The sequence below is a fragment of the Pelodiscus sinensis genome, chromosome 17 (assembly GCF_052426305.1).
Source record: "Pelodiscus sinensis isolate ZL-2025 chromosome 17, ASM5242630v1, whole genome shotgun sequence".
Taxonomy (NCBI): Eukaryota; Metazoa; Chordata; order Testudines; family Trionychidae; genus Pelodiscus; species Pelodiscus sinensis.
The window spans coordinates 3,779,914-3,802,387 of NC_143068.1; the positions used below are offsets into that span (position 1 = coordinate 3,779,914).

Genomic DNA, 22,474 nt, shown 5'->3' on the forward strand with positions numbered 1-22,474 from the left:
TTCGCTGGGACCACCTGATATGCCAGGAGGACGCTGAGGCAGCGACCCACGGCTGCTCCTTCTCGTCTGTAGGGCTCCCCAGAGTTCCTTGGCCGGGCCTTCGCCGTGCCGCAGGTGAAGCTGGTGGATGAACCATACCGCAAACCAGCCCTGCAGTTTTTTGACATTTACAAAGGACCCAGAGCAGCAGGGGAATTAATTGCCACCTTTGAGCTGATCGAGCTGGATTACAGTGGCTACTTGGAGGTGACTGGCTTCTTGGGGTGGCAGGGGGCGTGGCGGCTCGGACCAGCTGCTCCCTGCTCGGGGCATGATGCTCTAGCCACATTCCCAGGCAGAGGAGCGCTCCCGTTGGGGGGGGAGGCCCCAGGCAGAGGAGCGCGCCCGTTGGGGTGGGGGGGGCCCCAGGCAGAGGAGCGCGCCCGTTGGGGTGGGGGGGGCCCCAGGCAGAGGAGCGCGCCCGTTGGGGTCGGGGGGGCCCCAGGCAGAGGAGCGCGCCCGTTGGGGTCGGGGGGGCCCAGGCAGAGGAGCGCTCCCGTTGGGGGGGGAGGCCCCAGGCAGAGGAGCGCTCCCGTTGGGGGGGGAGGCCCCAGGCAGAGGAGCGCGCCCGTGGGGGGGGAGGCCCCAGGCAGAGGAGCGCTCCCGTTGGGGTGGGGGGGGCCCCAGGCAGAGGAGCGCTCCCGTTGGGGTGGGGGGGGCCCCAGGCAGAGGAGCGCGCCCGTTGGGGTCGGGGGGGCCCCAGGCAGAGGAGCGCGCCCGTTGGGGTCGGGGGGGCCCCAGGCAGAGGAGCGCGCCCGTTGGGGTGGGGGGGGCCCCAGGCAGAGGAGCGCTCCCGTTGGGGTGGGGGGGGCCCCAGGCAGAGGAGCGCGCCCGTTGGGGTCGGGGGGGCCCCAGGCAGAGGAGCGCGCCCGTTGGGGGGGGAGGCCCCAGGCAGAGGAGCGCGCCCGTTGGGGTGGGGGGGGGGCCCCAGGCAGAGGAGCGCGCCCGTTGGGGTCGGGGGGGCCCCAGGCAGAGGAGCGCGCCCGTTGGGGTGGGGGGGGCCCCAGGCAGAGGAGCGCGCCCGTTGGGGGGGGGGGGGCCCCAGGCAGAGGAGCGCTCCCGTTGGGGTGGGGGGGGGGCCCCAGGCAGAGGAGCGCTCCCGTTGGGGTGGGGGGGGGGGCCCAGGCAGAGGAGCGCGCCCGTTGGGGTGGGGGGGGGGCCCCAGGCAGAGGAGCGCGCCCGTTGGGGTCGGGGGGGCCCCAGGCAGAGGAGCGCTCCCGTTGGGGTGGGGGGGGGGCCCCAGGCAGAGGAGCGCGCCCGTTGGGGTGGGGGGGGCCCCAGGCAGAGGAGCGCTCCCGTTGGGGTGGGGGGGCCCCAGGCAGAGGAGCGCGCCCGTTGGGGTGGGGGAGGCCCCAGGCAGAGGAGCGCGCCCGTTGGGGTCGGGGGGGCCCCAGGCAGAGGAGCGCGCCCGTTGGGGTGGGGGGGGCCCCAGGCAGAGGAGCGCGCCCGTTGGGGGGGGAGGCCCCAGGCAGAGGAGCGCGCCCGTTGGGGGGGGAGGCCCCAGGCAGAGGAGCGCGCCCGTTGGGGTGGGGGAGGCCCCAGGCAGAGGAGCGCGCCCGTTGGGGTCGGGGGGGCCCCAGGCAGAGGAGCGCGCCCGTTGGGGTCGGGGGGGCCCCAGGCAGAGGAGCGCGCCCGTTGGGGGGGGGGGGGGGCCCAGGCAGAGGAGCGCGCCCATTGGGGGGGGGGCCCAGGCAGAGGAGCGTGCCTGTGGGGGGGGGCCCCAGGCAGAGGAGCGCGCCCGTGGGGGGGGGGAGCCCCAGGCAGAGGAGCGCGCCCGTGGGGGGGGGGGGACAGGCAGAGGAGCGCGCCCGTGGGGGGGGAGGCCCCAGGCAGAGGAGCGCGCCCGTGGGGGGGGGGGGCCCAGGCAGAGGAGCGCGCCCGTGGGGGGGGAGGCCCCAGGCAGAGGAGCGCGCTCGTTGGGGGGGGAGGCCCCAGGCAGAGGAGCGCGCCCGTGGGGGGGGGGGGGGGGGGACAGGCAGAGGAGCGCGCCCGTGGGGGGGGGGGACAGGCAGAGGAGCGCGCCCGTGGGGGGGGGGGGGCAGGCAGAGGAGCGCGCCCGTGGGGGGGGGGCCCAGGCAGAGGAGCGCGCCCGTGGGGGGGGGGCCCAGGCAGAGGAGCGCTCCCGTTGGGGTCGGGGGGGCCCCAGGCAGAGGAGCGCGCCCGTGGGGGGGGGGCCCAGGCAGAGGAGCGCGCCCGTGGGGGGGGGGGGGGGGGGGGACAGGCAGAGGAGCGCGCCCGTGGGGGGGGGGGGGACAGGCAGAGGAGCGCGCCCGTGGGGGGGGGGGGGACAGGCAGAGGAGCGCGCCCGTGGGGGGGGGGGGACAGGCAGAGGAGCGCGCCCGTTGGGGGGGGAGGCCCCAGGCAGAGGAGCGCGCCCGTTGGGGGGGGAGGCCCCAGGCAGAGGAGCGCTCCCGTGGGGGGGGGGGGGGCCCAGGCAGAGGAGCGCGCCCGTTGGGGGGGGAGGCCCCAGGCAGAGGAGCGCGCCCATGGGGGGGGGGCCCAGGCTGAGGAGCGCTCCCGTGGGGGGGGAGGCCCCAGGCAGAGGAGCGTGCCCGTTGGGGGGGGGAGGCCCCAGGCAGAGGAGCGCGCTCGTGGGGGAGGGGGCCCAGGCAGAGGAGCGCTCCCGTGGGGGGGAGCCCCAGGCTGAGGAGCGCGCCCATGGGGGGGGGAGCCCCAGGCAGAGGAGCGCGCCCGTGGGGGGGGGGGGACAGGCAGAGGAGCGCGCCCGTGGGGGGGGGGGGGACAGGCAGAGGAGCGCGCCCGTGGGGGGGGGGCCCAGGCAGAGGAGCGCGCCCGTGGGGGTGGCGGGGAGGACACGGTGGAGATGGAGAGATGGGGGGTGAGGGGGTGAAGGAGCGTCAGGGGCACAAGAGTCAAGCTCCTTCATTTCTGTCTGCCCAGCCCTCAGTGCCCAACGATGTGGAGCCCCAGGAGCCAGACTTCCTGGAGGACCCCCGTGCTGGACGCTTCATTATCCCGGAGGGAATCCGGCCCATCCTCAAAGAATTCCGCATTGAGGTGCCGTGGCCTGAGCCCTTTGCCCTCCCAGTGTCCCCGTGCGGAACGGCTTTGCCTCGGTGCACTCGCCTGGGGGGCCCTTCCACATGTGGACAGTGTGTGGTGCGGGGGGTCTGGGTGGGGGGGAGGGCTGGGGATGATGGGGCTGGGCTACAGCAGGGTCTGCAGCTTGAGGGAGGAGTTTGGAATGCAAGTGGGGCTCAGGCCTAGAGGTTGGTGTTAAGGAGGGTACACGGGGTACTGGGCTGGGGATCGGGGTGCAGGAGGGTACACGGGCTCTGGGGCGGGGCCGAGGGTTCGGGGTTCGGGGTGCAGGAGGGTACACGGGGTACGGGGCTGGGGATCAGGGTGCAGGAGGGTACACGGGCTCTGGGGCGGGGCCGAGGGTTCGGGGTTCGGGGTGCAGGAGGGTACACGGGGTACTGGGCTGGGGATCAGGGTGCAGGAGGGTACACGGGGTACTGGGCTGGGGATCAGGGTGCAGGAGGGTACACGGGCTCTGGGGCGGGGCCGAGGGTTCGGGGTTCGGGGTGCAGGAAGGTACACGGGCTCTGGGGCGGGGCCGAGGGTTCGGGGTTCGGGGTGCAGGAGGGTACACGGGGTACTGGGCTGGGGATCAGGGTGCAGGAGGGTACACGGGCTCTGGGGCGGGGCCGAGGGTTCGGGGTTCGGGGTGCAGGAGGGTACACGGGGTACGGGGCTGGGGATCAGGGTGCAGGAGGGTACACGGGCTCTGGGGCGGGGCCGAGGGTGAGGAGTTCGGGGTGCAGGGGGGCATGTGGGCTCTGGGGCGGGGCCGAGGGTGAGGGGTGCAGGGGGGGTGCGCAGGCTCTGGGGTGGGGCTGAGGGTGAAGGGTTCGGGGTGCAGTAGGGTACACGGGCTCTGGGGTGGGGCTGAGGGTGAAGGGTTCGGGGTGCAGTAGGGTACACGGGCTCTGGGGTGGGGCCGAGGGTGGGGGTTCGGGGTGCAGGGGGGCACGCAGGCTCTGGGGCGGGGCCAAGGGTCCTCAGGTGTGCAGACACCACCGGGCCAGCGTCGGGCTCTTCTAGTCTGTAAACAACAACCCGTGACTCGGCTAGTTTAGCTTAGTGGCAAAAGTCAATAATGTTGGCCCTTCCCTCAGGGCAGTGTAGCCTATCGGCTAGAGTCAATGGGGCAGAGGTGGGAAGGGGTGTGGAGACCCAAGTGCCTGGAATGGCTGTGAGGTGTGGGCACTGGGGGCTAGGAGGGGGTCGGGGACTAGGTGGTGCTGGGGGCTAGGAGGGGGCTCGGGGCCAGGTGGCAGCTGACGCGCTCGGCTCCCGCTCCCCAGATCCTGTTCTGGGGCCTGCGAGACCTGCGGCGGGTGAACCTGTTCGAGGTGGAGCAGCCCCAGGTGATCATCGAGTGTGCGGGGAAGAAGGTGGAGTCGGAAGTGATCAGCTCCTACAGAGAGAGCCCCAACTTCAACGAGCTGGTCAAATACATCAACGTGGTGAGCCCGGCGCAGCGCCCCCCCGCCCTGCTAGCTGCGCCCCCCCCACCCGGCGCAGCGCCCCCCCCGCCCTGCTCGCTGCGCCCCCCCCACCCGGTGCAGCGCCCCCCCGCCCTGCTAGCTGCGCCCCCCTGCCCGGTGCAGCGCCCCCCCCCACCCTGCTAGCTGCGCCCCCCTGCCCGGTGCAGCGCCCCCCCACCCTGCTATCTGCGCCCCGCCTGGGCTGCAGCGCCCCCCTGCCCGGCACAGTGCCCCCCCGCCCTGCTAGCTGCGCCCCCCCCCCCCCACCTGGCGTAGCGCGTCCCCCCACCCTGCTAGCTGCGGGGCACGGCCGGGGGGCGGTTCCCATGGCCCATCCTAGTGGAGACTGGGCACCACCTGCAGGCTGGGTCCTGCCCTGCTGGGTGCCCCCAGGGAGCTGGGCCCTGGGAAAGGGTTCTCCATGGCGGGGGTGGGTTCCGCCAGTGTCGGTGGGTGCCTGCCGGGCCGGGCTCCGTGCGGCGCCAGCATGTCCGCATGGGGCCCAGGGCGGCTGTGCCAGGGCTCCCCAGGGTGCAGCTGGCTACTCTGCCCCTTGGGCACAGGCTGAGGTGTCCGCCAGGCGCGGGGCTGCCTCCAGGCTGAGCGAGAGGCTCTGTTGCAGGAGCTCCCGGAGCAGGTGTACCTGCACCCGCCCCTCAGCATCTTCGTGGTGGAGCAGCGAGCTTTCGGGCGCACCGTGCTGGTGGGGACCCACGTGGTTTCCCACATCATGAAATTCTCTCCCAAAGAGCTGGAGGAGCCGGAGGAGCCGGAGAACCCGCCCAGAGGTGAGCGAGCAGCGTTGGAGGGGCGGGGCGGGGCTGTCCCGTCCTGCAGCGCTCTCGGCCAGGCAGTGCAGGCGGAGGACTGGTGCCCACGCAGGACTTGGGCCCATCACTTGTCCTGCTGCGCTGCTGCAGGGAAGGGGCTGCAGCCCGAACTCTTGCAGGGGGACGGTGCTGGGCTCCGGGGCCCGCAGAGGAGCCTTCCTCCTGCCAGGCTCCCGGGACTTGCACAACAGGGAGCCTTGGGAACCAGAGGGACTGAGGAAAAACCAGTCCCAGGCACGGGGACGGAGCCGGGCCATGGGGGCAGGGTTGTGCGGGGTGACGGGGGGGATAATGCCGGGCAGGGTTGTATAGGGTGACACCATGAGGGGGGGTAATGTCGGGCCGTGGGAGCCAGGTTGTGCAAGGTGACACGATGTGGGGCGGGGGTAATGCTGGGCCGTTGGGGTGGGGTTGTGCAGGGTAACATGGTGGGGGCGGGGTTGTGCCGGGTGATGCGGTGGGGGGAGTAATACTTGGCCGGGGGGAGGGTTGTGCAAGGTGACATGGTGGGGGGGGTAATGCTGGGCCGTGGGGGTGGGTTGTGCCAGGTGACGCGGTGGGGGGGTAATGCTGGGGCGTTGGGGGAGGTAATACTTGGCCCTGGGGGGGTAATACTTGGCAGTGGGGGTTGTGCAAGGTGACGCGGTGGGGGAGTAATGCCGGGCCGTGGGGGGGTTGTGCCGGGCGACAGTGGGGGGGTAATACTTGGCCGTGGGGGGGTTGTGCCGGGCGACACAGTGGGGGGGTAATACTTGGCCGTGGGGGGGGGTTGTGCCGGGCGACACAGTGGGGGGGTAATACTTGGCCGTGGGGGGGTTGTGCTGGGCGACACAGTGGGGGTAATACTTGGCCATGGGGGGGTCATGCCGGGCGATGCAGTGGGGGGGGGTAATGCTTGGCCATGGGGGGGTTGTGCCGGGCGACACAGTGGGGGGGGAATATTGGCCGTGGGGGGGGTGCTGGACGATGCGGTGGGGGGGTAATGCTTGGCCGTGGGGGGGGGTTGTGCCGGGCGACACAGTGGGGGGGGGGTGTGACGGTCCGGGCCGTGTCTGGGCACAGCTAAGGGCGTCCGCTCAGGGCGAATTGCTCAAATCCGGGGCTACTTACAGCCCCCGACTGGCGACCTCTCCAAACAGGCCACAAACCAGTCCCACCGAGCACTTCAGCAACCTGCCTGAAGCCTCCCGAGCAAAACCCCTCCGACACTCCAGCAATATCCGTGCCCCAGATGGCCCCGGGCCTCATACACAGGTGGGGGGTCCTAGCACCCAATCCCACCTACCCCGAACAAGTTCTGTCCGGTTCCAGGAAACCAGCCACAGATCCCTGGTCAATTTACCCTCCGGACCTTACCCACAAATCATGCTGGGCCAATCCTTTAGAATCTATATCTAAAGGTTTATTATTACAAGAAAGAAAAGCCTGAGAGTAAGGTTATTAAAGTACAGTACGTTACATGCACCGAATCTCCCAGTTCTCGATGCAGGCTCTAGCAGAGATGTAGCAGCTGCTGGTTACAAGTCCTTATTGCACATCCTACGATCAGGATGGGTTCACAGGTCTTCCGGGCTCTTCAATCCCTGCAGTGCTGCCTCTGGGATGAAGTGCTGAGCTGAGAACAAAATGGCATCGACCACATGGCTTCTTTATACTCTTTCCTGGCCTCTCTTCTAGTCTGCAGCAAGTCACCTGGTCAGAGGCCAATCTCTATGTTTCCTGCTGGCTGCCCTCAGGTGACAAATCCCATTCTTTGGGTGTGTCCATAGCCTATTGAGAGTCATTGTTCCACAGGGCTTTGCTAATCAGCCTGTCCATAGCCATGCTTAACCACATTCACAGAAATATTCAGCTTCCACACAGATTACAGATTCCTACCCACACACATAGACATTATACACTCACATAAATAGCGTATATAAGATTAACAAACAATAATCTCCCATTCAATACCCCACATGGCTCCCCGCATACCAATTTCTGGGGCCAACACCCCCACCTAGGGGTGCAGCAGCGATCTGGCTGCTTCCCTCCAATTCAGCAACGTGACACCCCCAACGCAAAATTGATGCAGGAAGTGATGCCAGTAACATCACTGAGGGCATCACAGGCCTCCCCCAACAAAATGGTGGTGTGCCTCAGTTTCCCTTCTTACACAGGACCTTCTGGCTGGAACCCTTTTTGTCCTGTAAGAAGTTCCAAGACCAGTTACAAGTGTTAACCACGAAATAGCAACATCACACTGTCCCCTTACATACCGTCTGTCGTTTGGTACATCTCCAGACAGATTACATGGTATTTTCATAAGCTCATGCACCCTGTATACCGTTACAATTCTCTGCAACAATAATACATTGGTTACAAGAATTAACATCAGTAACAAGAACAATCCTATATCAGGTGTATACTGAAATTATCCATCAGGCCCCTTCTCTGGCCCCACACCATTGCAGTTTTGGCCCCTCAGGTTTAAACTGCAAATCTTCTTGGCCAAAGCAAGTCCTGCCCCTCCCCCTTGTCCTCTGGGCTCCAGGCCTGAAACCTCTGGCCTGACCAAGACAATGGGCTGGCTGGGCGTGACTCCCTGGCTCACAATGGCCCTGGAATTCTCCCCCTTCCCCCACTCAGTGGGGTAACAGCAGTAAGCTGTAGACTCCCAAGTCTCTCCTCTGTCCACCTCCAACCTCTGTTTCCACATGGAACCAGATATCAAACTCCCTGGTTGATTATGAGTGTCCACAGTGTCCAGAGATGGGAGCATAACTGCCATCTCCTGCATCCTAGGGAGAGTGACCACACAGCTGTTCTGCTCTGCATACTTGGCTACACACTCCTCCTCCTGAATCTGTGACACTAAGTTCCCACTCTCCTCCTTCACCTGGGAACAATCCTGTCCCACACACACTGACTTCCCAGCAAGCTGGTCACCCACAGTCACTGGGTTAGCAGCCTGCTCCAGTTCTCTGGATGTTCCTGCCTCATCTGGAACAACCCTCAGTCCCTCTGAGACCTCTCCAACACCATCCACACTGGGTTTCCCTAAACCCAAGTCAGTGGAGTCACTGCCAACAGACAAATTCTGTCTGTCAGGCACTGCAACAAGTGCCTCACACAAGAAGCTGCTGCCTTTTACAGGCAGAGCTTTCTCCTGAATGCCTTCTCCAAGCCAGGCATCGTCACCTCTCTCAGTTACTGCAAACTGCTTGCTACAAGCACTGCCAGGACTCTCCTCCCTATGAGCTTCCTTAAGCAGCAGTTCACCCTTCCCTGACTCTGCAGTAGCATTGCCCTGCTGAGCCCCAACCAATTCCTCCTGCACTTCCCTTACTCCCTGAGTTATCTCTGGCCCCTCAGGTGGATTCATAGATAATCCCCTCTCAGGCACACAGACAGACCCACAAGAGACAGGGTCAGAGGCATCTTCACTCCCTGTGCAGCTCTCTAGATGGCTGTAAATGTCCGTACCATCATTAGGCACCAGAGTTAACACACCCTCATTCTCTCCTTGTGCCTGGGCTAAGGGGTCTCCCTGCTCCCACAGAGTAGCTCCCCCCTCTGCCAGCAACACAGCAGCATCAGGCACAATATCAGGGTCACCACTGTCTGGTCTCTGGGGTTCTGGTAAAACACTGACTGACTCTACCTGAGTCACCTCATCCCTCTCCCCAGCAGACACAAACCTTGGGCCACCCCCTTCCTGGGCCTTAGCCATATCCAGACCCAACTCTGGGACAACAACACTGCTCTCAGCCTTCACAGGCTGTGGGGCACCTTCCTCAGACAAAGGAAGAAACTCTTCCCCACACACAGCCAGACAACCAGAGACAGCTTCTCCCTTGTCCCCACACTCCTGGCTAATTTCAGGCATACAGCTAGCCACTGGGACAGCTTCCTTTACTGCCCCACTGCTACTTCCACCAGCCAAATTGCCAGCTTGCACACACTGTGCTTCACACGACTCAATTTCAGCTTGTGCAGGTTCAATTCCACAGACCTCACCAGCCACCAACTCCTCAACTAAAACTTCACTCTGGCCAGCCACTCCAGGCTGCCCCAGAGAAACATTTCCCTGACTTCTGGGTTCTTCCTGCCCTGGTTCTGATTCCAGCCTCACCTCTGAGGCATCAGACGGGCCCTCACCCACAGACTCACTGCCCCCCTGCACAGACACACAGCCATCTGCCACAGGCACACATGTAGAGACACTTTCCCCTTGGTTACAGGGAGACTGACCAGCTCCAGGAAACTTTCCATACCCACATGCACCCCCTTCCCAAACCTCCCTGTTAGCTACAGGTAACACAAAAGGTTTGCATTCACACATGCTTTGGGGTTGGGTTCTCACATCAGCTGGGTAAAATACGTCTGCCATATCATAAGCACACCGCATACCCACAGAGTTATACATTGAACCTTCAGGAGAATACAGTCTCTCTTGTTCTTTTAGTCTCTTAAGCTGGAGGTCAAGTCTAGCATTTTCCTCCTTGGCTAGGGCCATCTTCTTTGCATGCTCTGCCATTTCCTTAAGCTGACGTCTGGCCCTTTCTGCCCTTCTCTCTGCATACTCTGCCATTCTCTCTGCATGTTCTGCTTTTCTCATCTCAAGTTCCCGATCCATCTCCTTCTGTCTCTTAGCAATTTCTTCATCTGCCTTCTGCCTTCTTTCAGCAGCTTCCCTGGCTCGCTTCTGATCCCTTTTATTCACATCTCTGGTTAGTAACAACACTACCAGATCTAGTTTAGAGGCCCTTTTCCTAAAGGAAATGCCTCTCCCCAAGCACAAATCCTTCAGAGCACTTTTGCTCAGACTCTCATGTAATTCCGGGATCATCGCAGCGGCTCTTTAATCAACCAAACTCTCAACACCAAAAATCAAATTTAGACAGCGTGGGGTCCTGATCCCAAAGCTCAATTGACCAAGATCTGTGGATCCTGCCGACTATGCCACTGTGACGGTCCGGGCCGTGTCTGGGCACAGCTAAGGGCGTCCGCTCAGGGCGAATTGCTCAAATCCGGGGCTACTTACAGCCCCCGACTGGCGACCTCTCCAAACAGGCCACAAACCAGTCCCACAGAGCACTTCAGCAACCTGCCTGAAGCCTCATGAGCAAAACCCCTCCGACATCCCAGCAATAACCGTGCCCCAGATGGCCCCGGGCCTATACACAGGTGGGGGGTCCTAGCACCCAATCCCACCTACCCCGAACAAGTTCTGTCCGGTTCCAAGAAACCAGCCACAGATCCCTGGTCAATTTACCCTCTGGACCTTACCCACAAATCACGCTGGGCCAATCCTTTAGAATCTATATCTAAAGGTTTATTATCACAAGAAAGAAAAGCCTGAGAGTAAGGTTATTAAAGTACAGTACGTTACATGCACCGAATCTCCCAGTTCTCGATGCAGGCTCTAGCAGAGATGTTGCAGCTGCTGGTTACAAGTCCTTATTGCACATCCTACGATCAGGATGGGTTCACAGGTCTTCCGGGCTCTTCAATCCCTGCAGTGCTGCCTCTGGGATGAAGTGCTGAGCTGAGAACAAAATGGCATCGACCACATGGCTTCTTTATACTCCTTCCTGGCCTCTCTTCTAGTCTGCAGCAAGTCACCTGGTCAGAGGCCAATCTCTATATTTCCTGCTGGCTGCCCTCAGGTGACAAATCCCATTCTTTGGGTGTGTCCATAGCCTATTGAGAGTCATTGTTCCACAGGGATTTGCTACTCAGCCTGTCCATAGCCATGCTTAACCACATTCACAGAAATATTCAGCTTCCACACAGATTACAGATTCCTACCCACACACATAGACATTATACACTCACATAAATAGCGTATATAAGATTAACAAACAATAATCTCCCATTCAATACCCCACATGGCTCCCCCCATACCAATTTCTGGGGCCAACACCCCCACCTAGGGGTGCAGCAGCGATCTGGCTGCTTCCCTCCAATTCAGCAACGTGACAGGGGGTAATACTTGGCCATGGGGGGGTTGTGCCGGGCGACACAGTGGGGGGGAATATTGGCCGTGGGGGGGGGGTGCTGGACGACTCGGTGGGGGGGTAATGCTTGGCTGTGGGGGCGGGTGCGTAGCCAGGGCTCTTTCCATTTGCTCCCCTGAGGGTGGGGGCTGTGGGGGCGCAGGGCCCAGCACAGCTTAGCTGGCAGGCTCTGGACCAGCCCTCGTTCCACAAGCCCCTGTGGGCACCGTGTGGGGCAAATCCTATCCACCCTGCGGAGGGTTCCCGCTGCTCCCTCGGGGGTGCATGGTGTCAGGGCGGCCAGCCCCCTTGGCCAAGTGGCTGTGAGGCGGGGGGAGGCCGGCAGGGTGCTAGCGGCGGGGGGGAGGGGTGCGAGGTGTCGGGTGGCCGGTGCCCTTGGCCGAGTGGCCGCGAGGCTGGGGGAGGCCGCCCAGCTCTAGAGGCGGGGGTAGGGGTACGGGGTGTCGCCAGGCGGGAACGAGACGGGGGTGAGTGACGCGCTCTCCTTTTGCGCAGCTCGGAAAGCCTCTGCCCAGCCCAACCTCTCCCAGACGGTGGTCGCCATCGGCCTGGCAGCCAGCGAGATGGGCAGCAAAGCCAACCCGCTGGACCTGGTGAAGGTGAGGGGACACGCGCACAGTAACAACCCCCGGCTCGCTGCATGCTGATGCCGCTTGCCCGAAATGCCTGCCCTGGCCCAGGACAGCCCCAGAAGTGTCGCCGCCAGCCCCAGCATCAGTCACTCCCCGCAGAAGCCGCCTTTGCTTGTCCGCCCTCAGGCCCCTCCTGCGCGTGTCCGGGCGTGGCGCGTGTCCGGGCGTGGCACGCGTCCGGGCGCTAGACAGTCGGGTCAATGGGGTGAAAACCCCCTGCAGTGTGTGTAAAGTCTGCGGGGCCATCTCCTCGGCGCTCAGCCTGCGAGCTGCGCCGAGGGGCTGCTGCAGACGGGCCCGGCGGGAGGGAAGCCAAACCTGAGCCTGTGGCTGTTGGGTCTTCGTGAAAGCTGATCCCAGGGCTGGTGCAGGACAAATTCTCTTGATCGGGCGCCAGTGCAGCCCACTCCCTGCACCTCCCATGCCCCAGGCAGGGCCCTTTCCTGGTGCTCAGCCGTGGCCGCGTGTTCTTAGGCACCGCTGAAGAAACTCCCTATCAACAAGCTCCTAAGGAGAGAGGCCGAGCTTGAGGAGGAGAAGCCGGAGTTGGAAGAACTGGACTGGTGGTCCAAGTACTACGAATCCTTGAAGGAAATGAGCAACCAGGTACTGCTCTGGCACGGCCGGTCTCGTCTCCCCTCCTGGCACGACAGCTGCCAGTTCGGTGGGAATTCGCTGCCACTGCGCCTGTGTGGCCCGGGCCCTGTCTCGGTCTCACCACTCCATGCTGGTGCACAGGCAGCGGGGCCCAGGGCTTGGCAGTGCGGTGCAGAGCAAAGCTGCATCTTGGTACTTTGTGGACGTGGCCCGAAGTGCCTTGGTCACTTCCAAAGCTGGGATTGGGGCTCACAGCAGCCTGTCTCCTTTGTGGGGCGGCTCTGGCTGATGAGCTGACCCCGGCAGCATGTCGCCACCCTGCTGTGTAGTCCTGGTCCCAGCTGTGCCCTCACAACAGGGCCAGTCGAGCTGGTCCTACGGGGCTTGCTCGCAGGGCGGGGCCAGGCATAGCAGGCTAGCTTGAGGGGCAGGGCTGGATGTACTGGGTTTGCTCGAGGGGCGGGGCTAGGCATACCGGGCTAGCTCGAGGGGCGGGGCTGGATGTACCGGGCTAGCTTGAGGGGCAGGGCTAGGCATACCGGGCTAGCTCGAGGGGCGGGGCTAGGCATACCGGGCTAGCTCGAGGGGCGGGGCTAGGCATACCGGGCTAGCTCGAGGGGCGGGGCTAGGCTGGCGAGAAGTGAGCTGGGCACACAGCCGGCTGAGCAGGGTGGTAACCTGTGTGTGTTTCAGGGCACTAGTGATGAGGAGGACGGAGATAACGAGGACCCAAATGAGGCAGGTGAGTTCTCGGGCTAGCCAGGCAAGCACAGGGCGGGTTGGGATTGCCCGGTGGCCCCGCAGGAAGCAGCGCCCGGAGCCAAGCTAAGAGCGGGGGTAGAGCGGGTGCCGCCCGGCAGCATCCCCGGCTCCCCCAGATCCTGTCCCTCAGGCTGATAAAACTGCACTTTGCATCAACAGGCCTCAGCTGCTTCCCAGTCGCTTGTTGCCGGTTGATACTCCCAGGCCTGCGCGGCCCCGCCCCACCCTGCCTGTGCCAGACACGGGCAGATCGCCTGTCACTGCTCTCTGTCCCGAGGCCTCCCTGAGCACGTCCCCTTCTCTGCGGGCCTCTGAGCCCTGCAGACGCCCTGCGCTGCTCTGGGAAGGTGCCTTGCCAGGCCAGGTTCGACAGGCCATGAGCTGCGTCTTGCACGATGGCTTCCCCGGCCTGACTGGTGCTGCAGCACGGAGAGGAAACTCCCCGGCGTGCAGAAGCCAGGACACTTCTCTGTCTTGTTCGTGCCGTTTGCAGATGGAGGGAACTTACAGGTGGACTCCATTGATGCGGAAGCGGAAGCCGGACCGAGAGCTGAGGCTGAGCCCACGCGACCCAAAAGGAGACACATAGCCACACTGCAGGTACCACGCCCTGTGGGCCTGGCTCAGCTTATTCCCTCCTGCTCCTCCTGGCTGGGCCAGGCCCTGCCTGTGGCCACAGACCCAGCTCCCTTTACCTTGGCCTGATCCAGCTCGGTGCTGAGCGCCCTCGTCTCCTCTGGCTCAGTGAGAAACGCCATAGGCGGAATGGCCCAGCCGGTCCGTTGGTTGCATTCACCCTCTTCCTTGAGGCAGTCTGAGCGGGACGGAAGGAGCCTGAATAACTTGCAGTTTGTTTCAGATCTACAACTGGGAGCTGGAGAATGAGTTTGACAATTTTGAAGACTGGCTGTACATCTTCCCGCTCCATCGGGGCAAGGCGAGCGAGGACGAGGAGGGAAACGAGGAGGAGAACTTTGTGGGAAAGTACAAGGTGCTGTGTCGTGTGGATGCTGTGCCTTGGGTGGGAAATGAGAAATAACAGCAATGCATGAAAGGGACTAGCAGCTCACAGCATAAAGAGATGATGATAATGGGGACTCCAGCTATCCCCATATTGACTGGGTACACGTCACCTCCAGACAGGATGCAGGGATATAGCTGCTTGACACCTCAAATGACGGCTTCTTGGAGCAGCTGGTTCTGGAGCTTGCAAGGGGAGAGGCTATTCTTGGTTTAGTCCTAAGTGGAGCGCAGGATCTGGTCCAAGAGGTAAATACAGCTGGACCGCTTGGAAAGAATGACCACAATATAATTCAATTTAACACCCCTGTGGTGGGAAACACGGTGACATTGCATTTCAGAAAGAGAAAGTACCCAAAAACGAGGAGGCTAATTAAACCGAAATTAAAAAGTAAAAGTGCCAAAAGTAAAATCCCCGCAAGCTGCATGGAAACTTTTAATATACCACAAAGGAGGCTCAACTGAAATGTTTACCCCAAGTTAAATAACTCCGTAAGAGAACCAAAGCAGAGCCACCGTGGCTTAAGAGCCAAGTAACAGAAGCAGAGAGAGAGAAAAGGCGTTGTTTAAAAAATGGAAGTTAAATCCTAGTGAGGAAAAGAGGAAGGAGCATAAACTTGGGCAAATGTAGGGTAAAAGGATGCTAAGGAAAGGACTTGAAGACCAGCAGGCCAAAACTCAAAAGGGAATAGGAATTTTTTAAAGTACATCAGAAGCAGGAAGCTGGCTACACCGGTGGGGCCACGGGACGATCGAAATGCGAAAGGAGCACTTAGGGACGAGAAGGTCCTTGGGAGAAACTAAACGGATTATTTACATCAGTCTTCACGGCTGAAGCTGCTGGGGAGATCCCCAGACCTGAGCCGTTCTTTTTATGTGGCAAAGCTGAGGAACTGTCCCAGACTGAGGTGGCATTAGAGGAGGTTTGGAGCACATTGACACAGTTAATAGTCACAGGTCACTGGACCAGACGGCATCCCCCAAGAGTTCTGAAAGGACTCAAATGGGAAACTGCGGAACTATTCACTGTGGTTTGTAACCGAGCCTTTAAATCGGCTTCCGTACCCAGTGACTGGAAGGGAGCTAGCGTGATGTCAGATTTCACAAAGGGCTCTGTAGGTAAGTCTACCGCCGTGGTCACCAACCAGTCGATCGCGAGGCGTTCGGGGCCCCCCATTTCCCCCACCCCCAAGGAGCCCCACTACCTACCTTGAGCAACAGTGGAGGTAGTGGCGGCTTCCCGCGGGGTGGACGGAAGTCCTGAGCTGCACGTCGCTACCGGGGGTTCCGGAAATGCGCTGGCTGCTTCCTGGCCCCAGCTCCCTGGAGATCCGGGAGCTTACCGGGTAAGTCCCCAGAGGCGCGCTGGGACTTCCCTTCTCTGCGGGAGGGGGGAGTCAGGCCTGGAGGGGGCGCGCGATGGGGCTTCCTTCCTCCGCAGGGGCGGGGGGGTTCGGCCCCAGAGGGAGCGCGCAACGGAGGCTTCCCTCCGAGGCTGGTGTAGGGGACTCCCTGCCCCCCTGGCACCCTGCCCCCAATGTGGAACTGGGGAAGGGAGCTAGTGGGTGCTGGGGCAGCGAACAGGGTGCCGGGGGAGCAGGGGTCTGCGGCTGGGGGCAGGGGAGAGGGAACAGGGTGCCAGGGGGGCAGGTTTCTGCAGCAGGGGGCAGGGGAGCCAGGGAGTCCCCTACACCAGCCTCGGAGGGAAGCCTTTGTTGTGCGCTCTCTCTGGGGCCGAACCTCCCCCCCACGGAGGAAGGAAGCTGTGACGGACCGGGCCGTGTCTGGGCACAGCTGAGGGCGTCCGCTCAGGGCGAATTGCTCAAATCCGGGGCTCCTTACAGCCCCCAGACTGGTGACCTCTCCAAACAGGCCACAAACCAGTCCCAGAGCGCTTCAGCAGCCTGCCTGAAGCCTCATGAGCAAAACCCCTCCGACATCCCAGCAATATCCGTGCCCCAGATGGCCTCGGGTGTATACACAGATGGGGGGTCCTAGCACCCAATCCCACCTACCCCAAACAAGTTCTGTCTGGTTCCAAGAAACCAGCCACAGATCCCTGGTCAATTTACCCTCTGGATCTTACCCACAAATCATGCCGGGCCAATCCTTTAGAATCTATATCTAAAGGTTTATTATCACAAGAAAGAAAAGCCTGAGAGTGAGGTTGTTAAAGGATAGTACGTTACATGCACCGACTCTCCCAGTCCTCGATGCAGGCTCTAGCAGAGATGTTACAGCTGCTGGTTTAAAAGTCCTTGTTGCACATCCTAGCATCAGGATGGGTTCACAGGTCTTCCGGGCTCTTCGATCCCTGCACTGCTGCCTCTGGGATGAAGTGCTGAGCTGAGAACCAAGATGGAGACCACCACATGGCCTATTTATCCCTCTTTCCTGGTCTCTTCTTGGCTACAGTAGGTCACCTGGTCAGAGGCCAATCTCTGTGCTCCCTGCTGGCAGCTCTCAGGTGACAGCCCCCATTCTTTAGGTGTGTCCTTGGCCCATTGAGAGCTATTGTCCCACAGGGCCTCACTAATTAGCATGTCCACAGGCCCGGCCCTGCCCAATGCTCAACCACATGCAGGGAAATCTTCAGTATCCATACAAGTACATGCTAATAATTGCACACACAGACATTCTGCAAACACATGAACAGCGTATATAGGACTATCAGACAGTAAGCTTCTAGTCAGCACCTCACATGGCCCCCTTTTATACCATTTCTGGGGCCAACGCCCCCACCTATGGGTGCATCAGTGATCTGGCTGCTCCCCTCAAAATCCAGTAATGTGACACTGGTGTAGGGGACTCCCTGCCCTCCTGGCAGCCTGCCCCCGACGTGGAACTGGGGAAGGGAGCTAGTGGGTGCTGGGGCAGCGAACAGGGTGCTGGGGGGGCAGGGGTCTGCGGCTGGGGGCAGGGGAGAGGGAACAGGGGGGCAGGAAGTCCCCTACACCAGCCTCGGAGGGAAGCCTTTGTTGCGCGCTCTCTCTGGGGCCGAACCTCCCCCCCACGGAGGAAGGAAGCCCCGTCGCGCGCCTCCACTGGGCCTGACCACCCCCACCCCCTTGCAGATCAGGGAAGCCTCCGTCGCGCACCCTCTCTGGGCCTGACTCCCGCCTCCCGCAGAGAAGGGAAGTCCCAGCGCACCTCTGGGGACTTACCCGGTAAGCTCCTGGAATGCCAGGGAGCTGGGGCAAGGAAGCAGCCAGTGCATTTCCGGAACCCCCGGTAGTGACACGCAGCTGTAGGACTTCCATCCACCCCGCGGGAAGCTGCCACTACCTCCATTGTTGCTCGGGGTAGCATTAATGGGGAGCAGGTTTAAAACTAATAAAAGAAAGTTCTTCTTCACACAGCGTGTAGTCAACCTGTGGAACTCCTTGCCAGAGGAGGCGGTGAAGGCTAGGACTATAACAGAGTTTAAAGAGAAGCTAGATAATTTCATGGAGGTTAGGTCCATTAAAGGCTATTAGCCAGGGGATAGAAATGGTGTCCCTGGCCTCTGTTTGTCAGAGGCTGGAGAGGGATGGCACGAGACAAATCGCTTGATCATTGTCTTTGGTCCACCCTCTCTGGGGCACCTGGCGCTGGCCACTGTCGGCAGACAGGATACTGGGCTAGATGGACCTTTGGTCTGACCCAGTATGGCCGTTCTTATGCTCTTCTGAGGTAGGTAGTGGGGCTTCTTGGGGATGGGGGAAAATAGGGGGCCCAGAACGCCTCAGGATCGACCAGTTGATTGCGACTGACTGGTTGGTGACCATGGCTCTAGTGCATGGGCTAAGAGCCACTGGCTGGTAGCTAAAGCTGTAGAGCAGACTCGTTATTTCCTCTGTAAGCAGTCCCAGTGTCACTAGATGAACTGAAAAACGTCAGTGTTACACTCTCATGAACTGAAAAACTTCAACATGGATTGATGACGGGTTAAGGCAGGAAACAAAGGGTAGCGAGAGTCAGTTCTCCAAATGGAGAGAGGGAACTAGAGAAAGGGGCAAACAGTGAGGGGCACAGTTTGCAGATGAGACCGAACTGCTCACTCCAGAGAGTTCAGACCAAAGCAGACTGTGAAGAGCTTCAAAAGGATCTCACCAAGCTAAGTGACTGGACAACAAAATGTCAGATGAATTTTAATGTTGATAAAAATGCAAAATAAAAAACATTGGAAAAAATAATCCCAACTATAGATCTAAAATGATAGAGACTAAATTAGCTGTTACCATTCAAGAGAGAGATCTTGGAGTCACTGTGGATAGTTCTCCACAAACATCCGCTCAATGTGCAGCGGCAGTCAAAAAAGCAAACAGAATGTTAGGAGTCATTAAAAAACAGATAGGGTGTGTCTACACTTGCCCCCTACTTCGAAGTAGGGAGGCAAATGAAGCATACCGAAGTTGCAAATCAAGCCCAGGATTTAAATATCCCACGCTTGATTTGCATGTTCCCGGCCGGTCGCAATTTTAGAAATTTACTAGCCTGGAGTAAATGCCCGCATCTACACATGGCAGTGAAACGGGAGTCCAATTTAAAGCCCCTAATTTGAATTAGCTGGTAAACCTCATTACAAGAGGAATAAGAAGGAATAAGAAGATTTTGGAACATTTTTATCCTTTTACCCTGCAGCGTCAGTGTGTAAATCCCTCCAGTGCAGCATGAAGGCAGGAGAAACACCTTGTAGCACTTGGGGTGTGTCTAGATTGCAGGGCTCCGGCGCCATGGAAACTGGTTTACCCGGCATAGGCAGGGATTTAAATAATCCCGCTTCATTAAAATAAACATGGCCGCCGCGCCGTGCCGACGATCAGCTGATCCGGTCGGGGGCTCAGGCTGGGGAACCCTTTGCCAACTGATCCCGTATGCCTTGTGAAACGAGGTTTACAGGATCGGTCGGCAAAGGCTTCCCCAGCCTGAGCCCCCGACCGGATCAGCTGATCGTCGGCACGGTGCGGCGGCCATGTTTATTTTAATGAAGCGGGATTATTTAAATCCCCGCTTCTTTGCCTATGCCGGGTAAACCAGTTTCCATGGCACCGTCACCGGAGCCCTGCAGTCTAGACACACCCATAGAGTCCCGCATGAACTTCTGCATCTCAAGCTGCCACAAGAAGTTTCATGTCATTCCTAGGGCAGTGGTCCACCTGGAGGGGGCATGGAGGGACATGTAGGGGGTGCTGCGGTGAGATCAGCCCTAGCCCCATGGGAGGTAGTGTGGGGGAGGGAGCACTACACAGCTCTGCTCTGCCCCCTGCTCAGTCTGCTGTGCTGAGTGCATGGCTGGTCTTTGGGAACACCGCACGCTGTGTGGCCGGGCGCAGAGCACAGGGAGGCCGTGCCAGAGACCAAGCCCTGGGCACTGCAGGTGGCTGGGAATATTTTCGGCAGCAGGGCACTGAGCCCCGCGCTGGCGCTGTTCCCTGTAGGGTTCGTTCCTGGTTTATCCCGCGGAGGAGGCAGGTCCGGAGCACAAGATCTCGCAGGGGGTCCCCAGGAACAGACCCATCAAGGTGCTTGTCCGAGTTTACATTGTTAAGGTAAGTGGAGCGGGACGTGGAGACCTGGTCAGCTCACCAGAGCTAGAGAATCCCTGGGGCCTGGAGACCTGGCCAAGGCCGGGCTCTTGGGTCTCAGCCAGTCACTCCATGTCCAGCCAGCTGGGCGACCCACGGCAAGGGATCCGGAGTCACCAGGGGCCAGCAGCAGAGCTGGGGCCAGAGTCCTTCTGGTCCGACCACACTGCCTGCCAGGGCTGCTGCTTGGTGCAGGGCAGGGGCTGCTCACTCACCCAGTGTGCCAGGCAGACAGCATGGCTAGAGGCTGCCAGGGTTCAAACCAAGCGCCCCCTGCCCCACCTGGCAATGGACCGGGGGAGGGGACAGGGAGAGGATGGAGGGCCCAAGGATGGGGATGGGAACAAGTCACTGGCAGGTCACATGGGGATGGGGTGTTCTCCCTCCCAGCCGGTGCCTCTTTCATGTCCCCTGCAGCCAGGTCCCCTGGGGTATTTTCTAGACCCGGGTTTGGTCTAGCGCCCAGTGTCTCAGGTGCTGGGTTGCTCCAGAGCCGTCTGCGGCCTGTGATGGACACGGTGGCAGCTCTCAATGCCCTGCCTCAAAAACTCCTCTGCTGCAAGGCCCTGTGCTCGCTTTCCCTTGGCCCGGCCGATCGCAGGACGCGTCCCATCGCGGGGCCCGGCCGATTGCAGGACGCGTCCCATCGCGGGGCCCGGCTGATCGCAGGACGCGTCCCATCGTGGGGCCTGGCCGATCCCAGGACGCGTCCCATTTCGGGGCCCGGCCGATCGCGGGATGCGTCCCATCGCGGGGCCTGGCTGATCGCAGGACGTGTCCCATTGTGGGGCCTGGCCGATCGCAGAAACACGTCCCGTCGCGGGGCCTGGCCAATCGCAGGACGCGTCCCATTGTGGGGCCTGGCCGATCGCAGAAACACGTCCCGTCGCGGGGCCTGGCCGATCGCAGGACGCGTCCCATTGTGGGGCCTGGCCGATCGCAGAAACACGTCCCGTCGCGGGGCCCGGCCGATCGCAGGACGCGTCCCATTTCGGGGCCCAGCCGATTGCGGGATGCGTCCCATTTCAGGGCTCGGCCGATCGCAGGACGCGTCCCATCACGGGGCCCGGCTGATCGCAGGACGCGTCCCATTTCGGGTCCCGGCCGATCGCAGGACGCGTCCCATCGTGGGGCCCAGCCGATCCCAGGACGCGTCCCGTCGCGGGGCCCGGCCGATCCCAGGACGCGTCCCATCGTGGGGCCTGGTCGATCCCAGAAACACGTCCCGTCGCGGGGCCCGGCCGATCCCAGGACGCGTCCCGTCGCGGGGCCCGGCCGATCGCGGGACGCGTCTGAGAATGGCAGCCCCAGAATCGCCTGCTGTTGGCTTTTAGGCAATGAACCTGGCTCCGGCAGATGCGAACGGCAAGGCGGATCCCTACGTGGTGGTAACGCTTGGCAAGGAGCAGAGGGACACGAAGGACCGTTACATCCCGAAGCAGCTCAACCCCGTGTTTGGAGAGTAAGGGGCAGGCAACAGCCTCTTCCTTGGGGCACACTGGAAAGGGAGATGCCTGGGTTGAGTGTGGCACCGAGCCACCCCCTGCAGTGCTCCTTCCTCTGCCCCATTGCATCGGTGCCCCTCAGTCCCGCATGGGGCTGCTCTGCCCCAGGCTCTCGGTGTGTCTGCCTGGCCCCCGCACGTCTGGGGCGCTGCTCACAGGAGCCTGCCCCAGGAGGGAACAGAGCGGGGGAGAAGGTGCCTGCAGGGCGGGTGCAGACGCTCGTGGCGCTGCCCTGCCCAGGGCCCTGGGTTCGGAGCGGGGCGACGCTGTCCAAGGGGCCGTGGGGCAGAGCTCCACGCACTCCGCTGTGCCCGGATCATGCCCCACTGGACACGCAGGCGGGGGCGGGATGCTGGCAGCTCCCTGAACTGGACCTGGCCTGGGGAGGGGGGCGGGCACAGGAGGCCACTGTAGCCCGGCAGCCTGTTGTCCCTGAGGCACTGCCGGGGGTGCAGAGCTGCGGGCGGGGGCCTGGCGCAGGGCGGTGCTGCCCCTGCTGGGTATTTCCGCCTGGGGTTTGGGGAGCTGAGCGTGGCAGGCAGAGGGAACTGCGTCAGCCCGTCCCACAGACCGAGCCGGGGCCGGCAGGGAGCCCTGCTCACTGGGCTCGTGCATGCAGGGTCCTGGAGCTGAGCATCTCCTTCCCCATGGAGTCGGAGCTCACCGTTTCCATATTCGACCACGACTTGGTTGGCTCGGACGACCTGATTGGGGAGACGAAGATCGACCTGGAGAACCGGTTCTACAGCAAGCACCGGGCGAACTGTGGGGTGGCCTCCCAGTACGACACGTACGTCCAGCCTCTCCCTTCTACGCGGGCTGCCGTGGTGACGCCAGGCCCCCGGCCACTCTGCTGCACGGGGGCGGGTTGTGGAGCCACTGGTCCACAGAGCCACGCAGGAGCACGCTGGCCACCTCCAAGGGGTCGGGACTCTGCCACCTGGCGTAGAGCCACGTGTGTATGGCCACGTCCGGCCACTCGACAGCCAGATTCCCCAGGGCGACG

The 22,474-nt window shown here is 61.9% G+C and overlaps 1 protein-coding gene across 1 annotated transcript in view; it reads left to right on the plus strand.

Moving 5' to 3' along the window:
• The window catches only part of LOC102458767 (fer-1-like protein 4), a 94,250-nt gene that overhangs the window by 54,365 nt on the left and 17,411 nt on the right, over window positions 1-22,474 (plus strand). Inside the window, exons 26-37 of the mRNA XM_075901460.2 lie at window positions 73-246; window positions 2,941-3,057; window positions 4,371-4,532; window positions 5,176-5,341; window positions 11,881-11,984; window positions 12,492-12,623; window positions 13,308-13,356; window positions 13,870-13,976; window positions 14,236-14,367; window positions 19,817-19,927; window positions 21,298-21,425; window positions 22,088-22,258. Of these exons, the coding sequence (XP_075757575.2) occupies window positions 73-246; window positions 2,941-3,057; window positions 4,371-4,532; window positions 5,176-5,341; window positions 11,881-11,984; window positions 12,492-12,623; window positions 13,308-13,356; window positions 13,870-13,976; window positions 14,236-14,367; window positions 19,817-19,927; window positions 21,298-21,425; window positions 22,088-22,258 (1,553 nt within the window). The remainder of the gene's footprint in view (window positions 1-72; window positions 247-2,940; window positions 3,058-4,370; window positions 4,533-5,175; window positions 5,342-11,880; window positions 11,985-12,491; window positions 12,624-13,307; window positions 13,357-13,869; window positions 13,977-14,235; window positions 14,368-19,816; window positions 19,928-21,297; window positions 21,426-22,087; window positions 22,259-22,474) is intronic.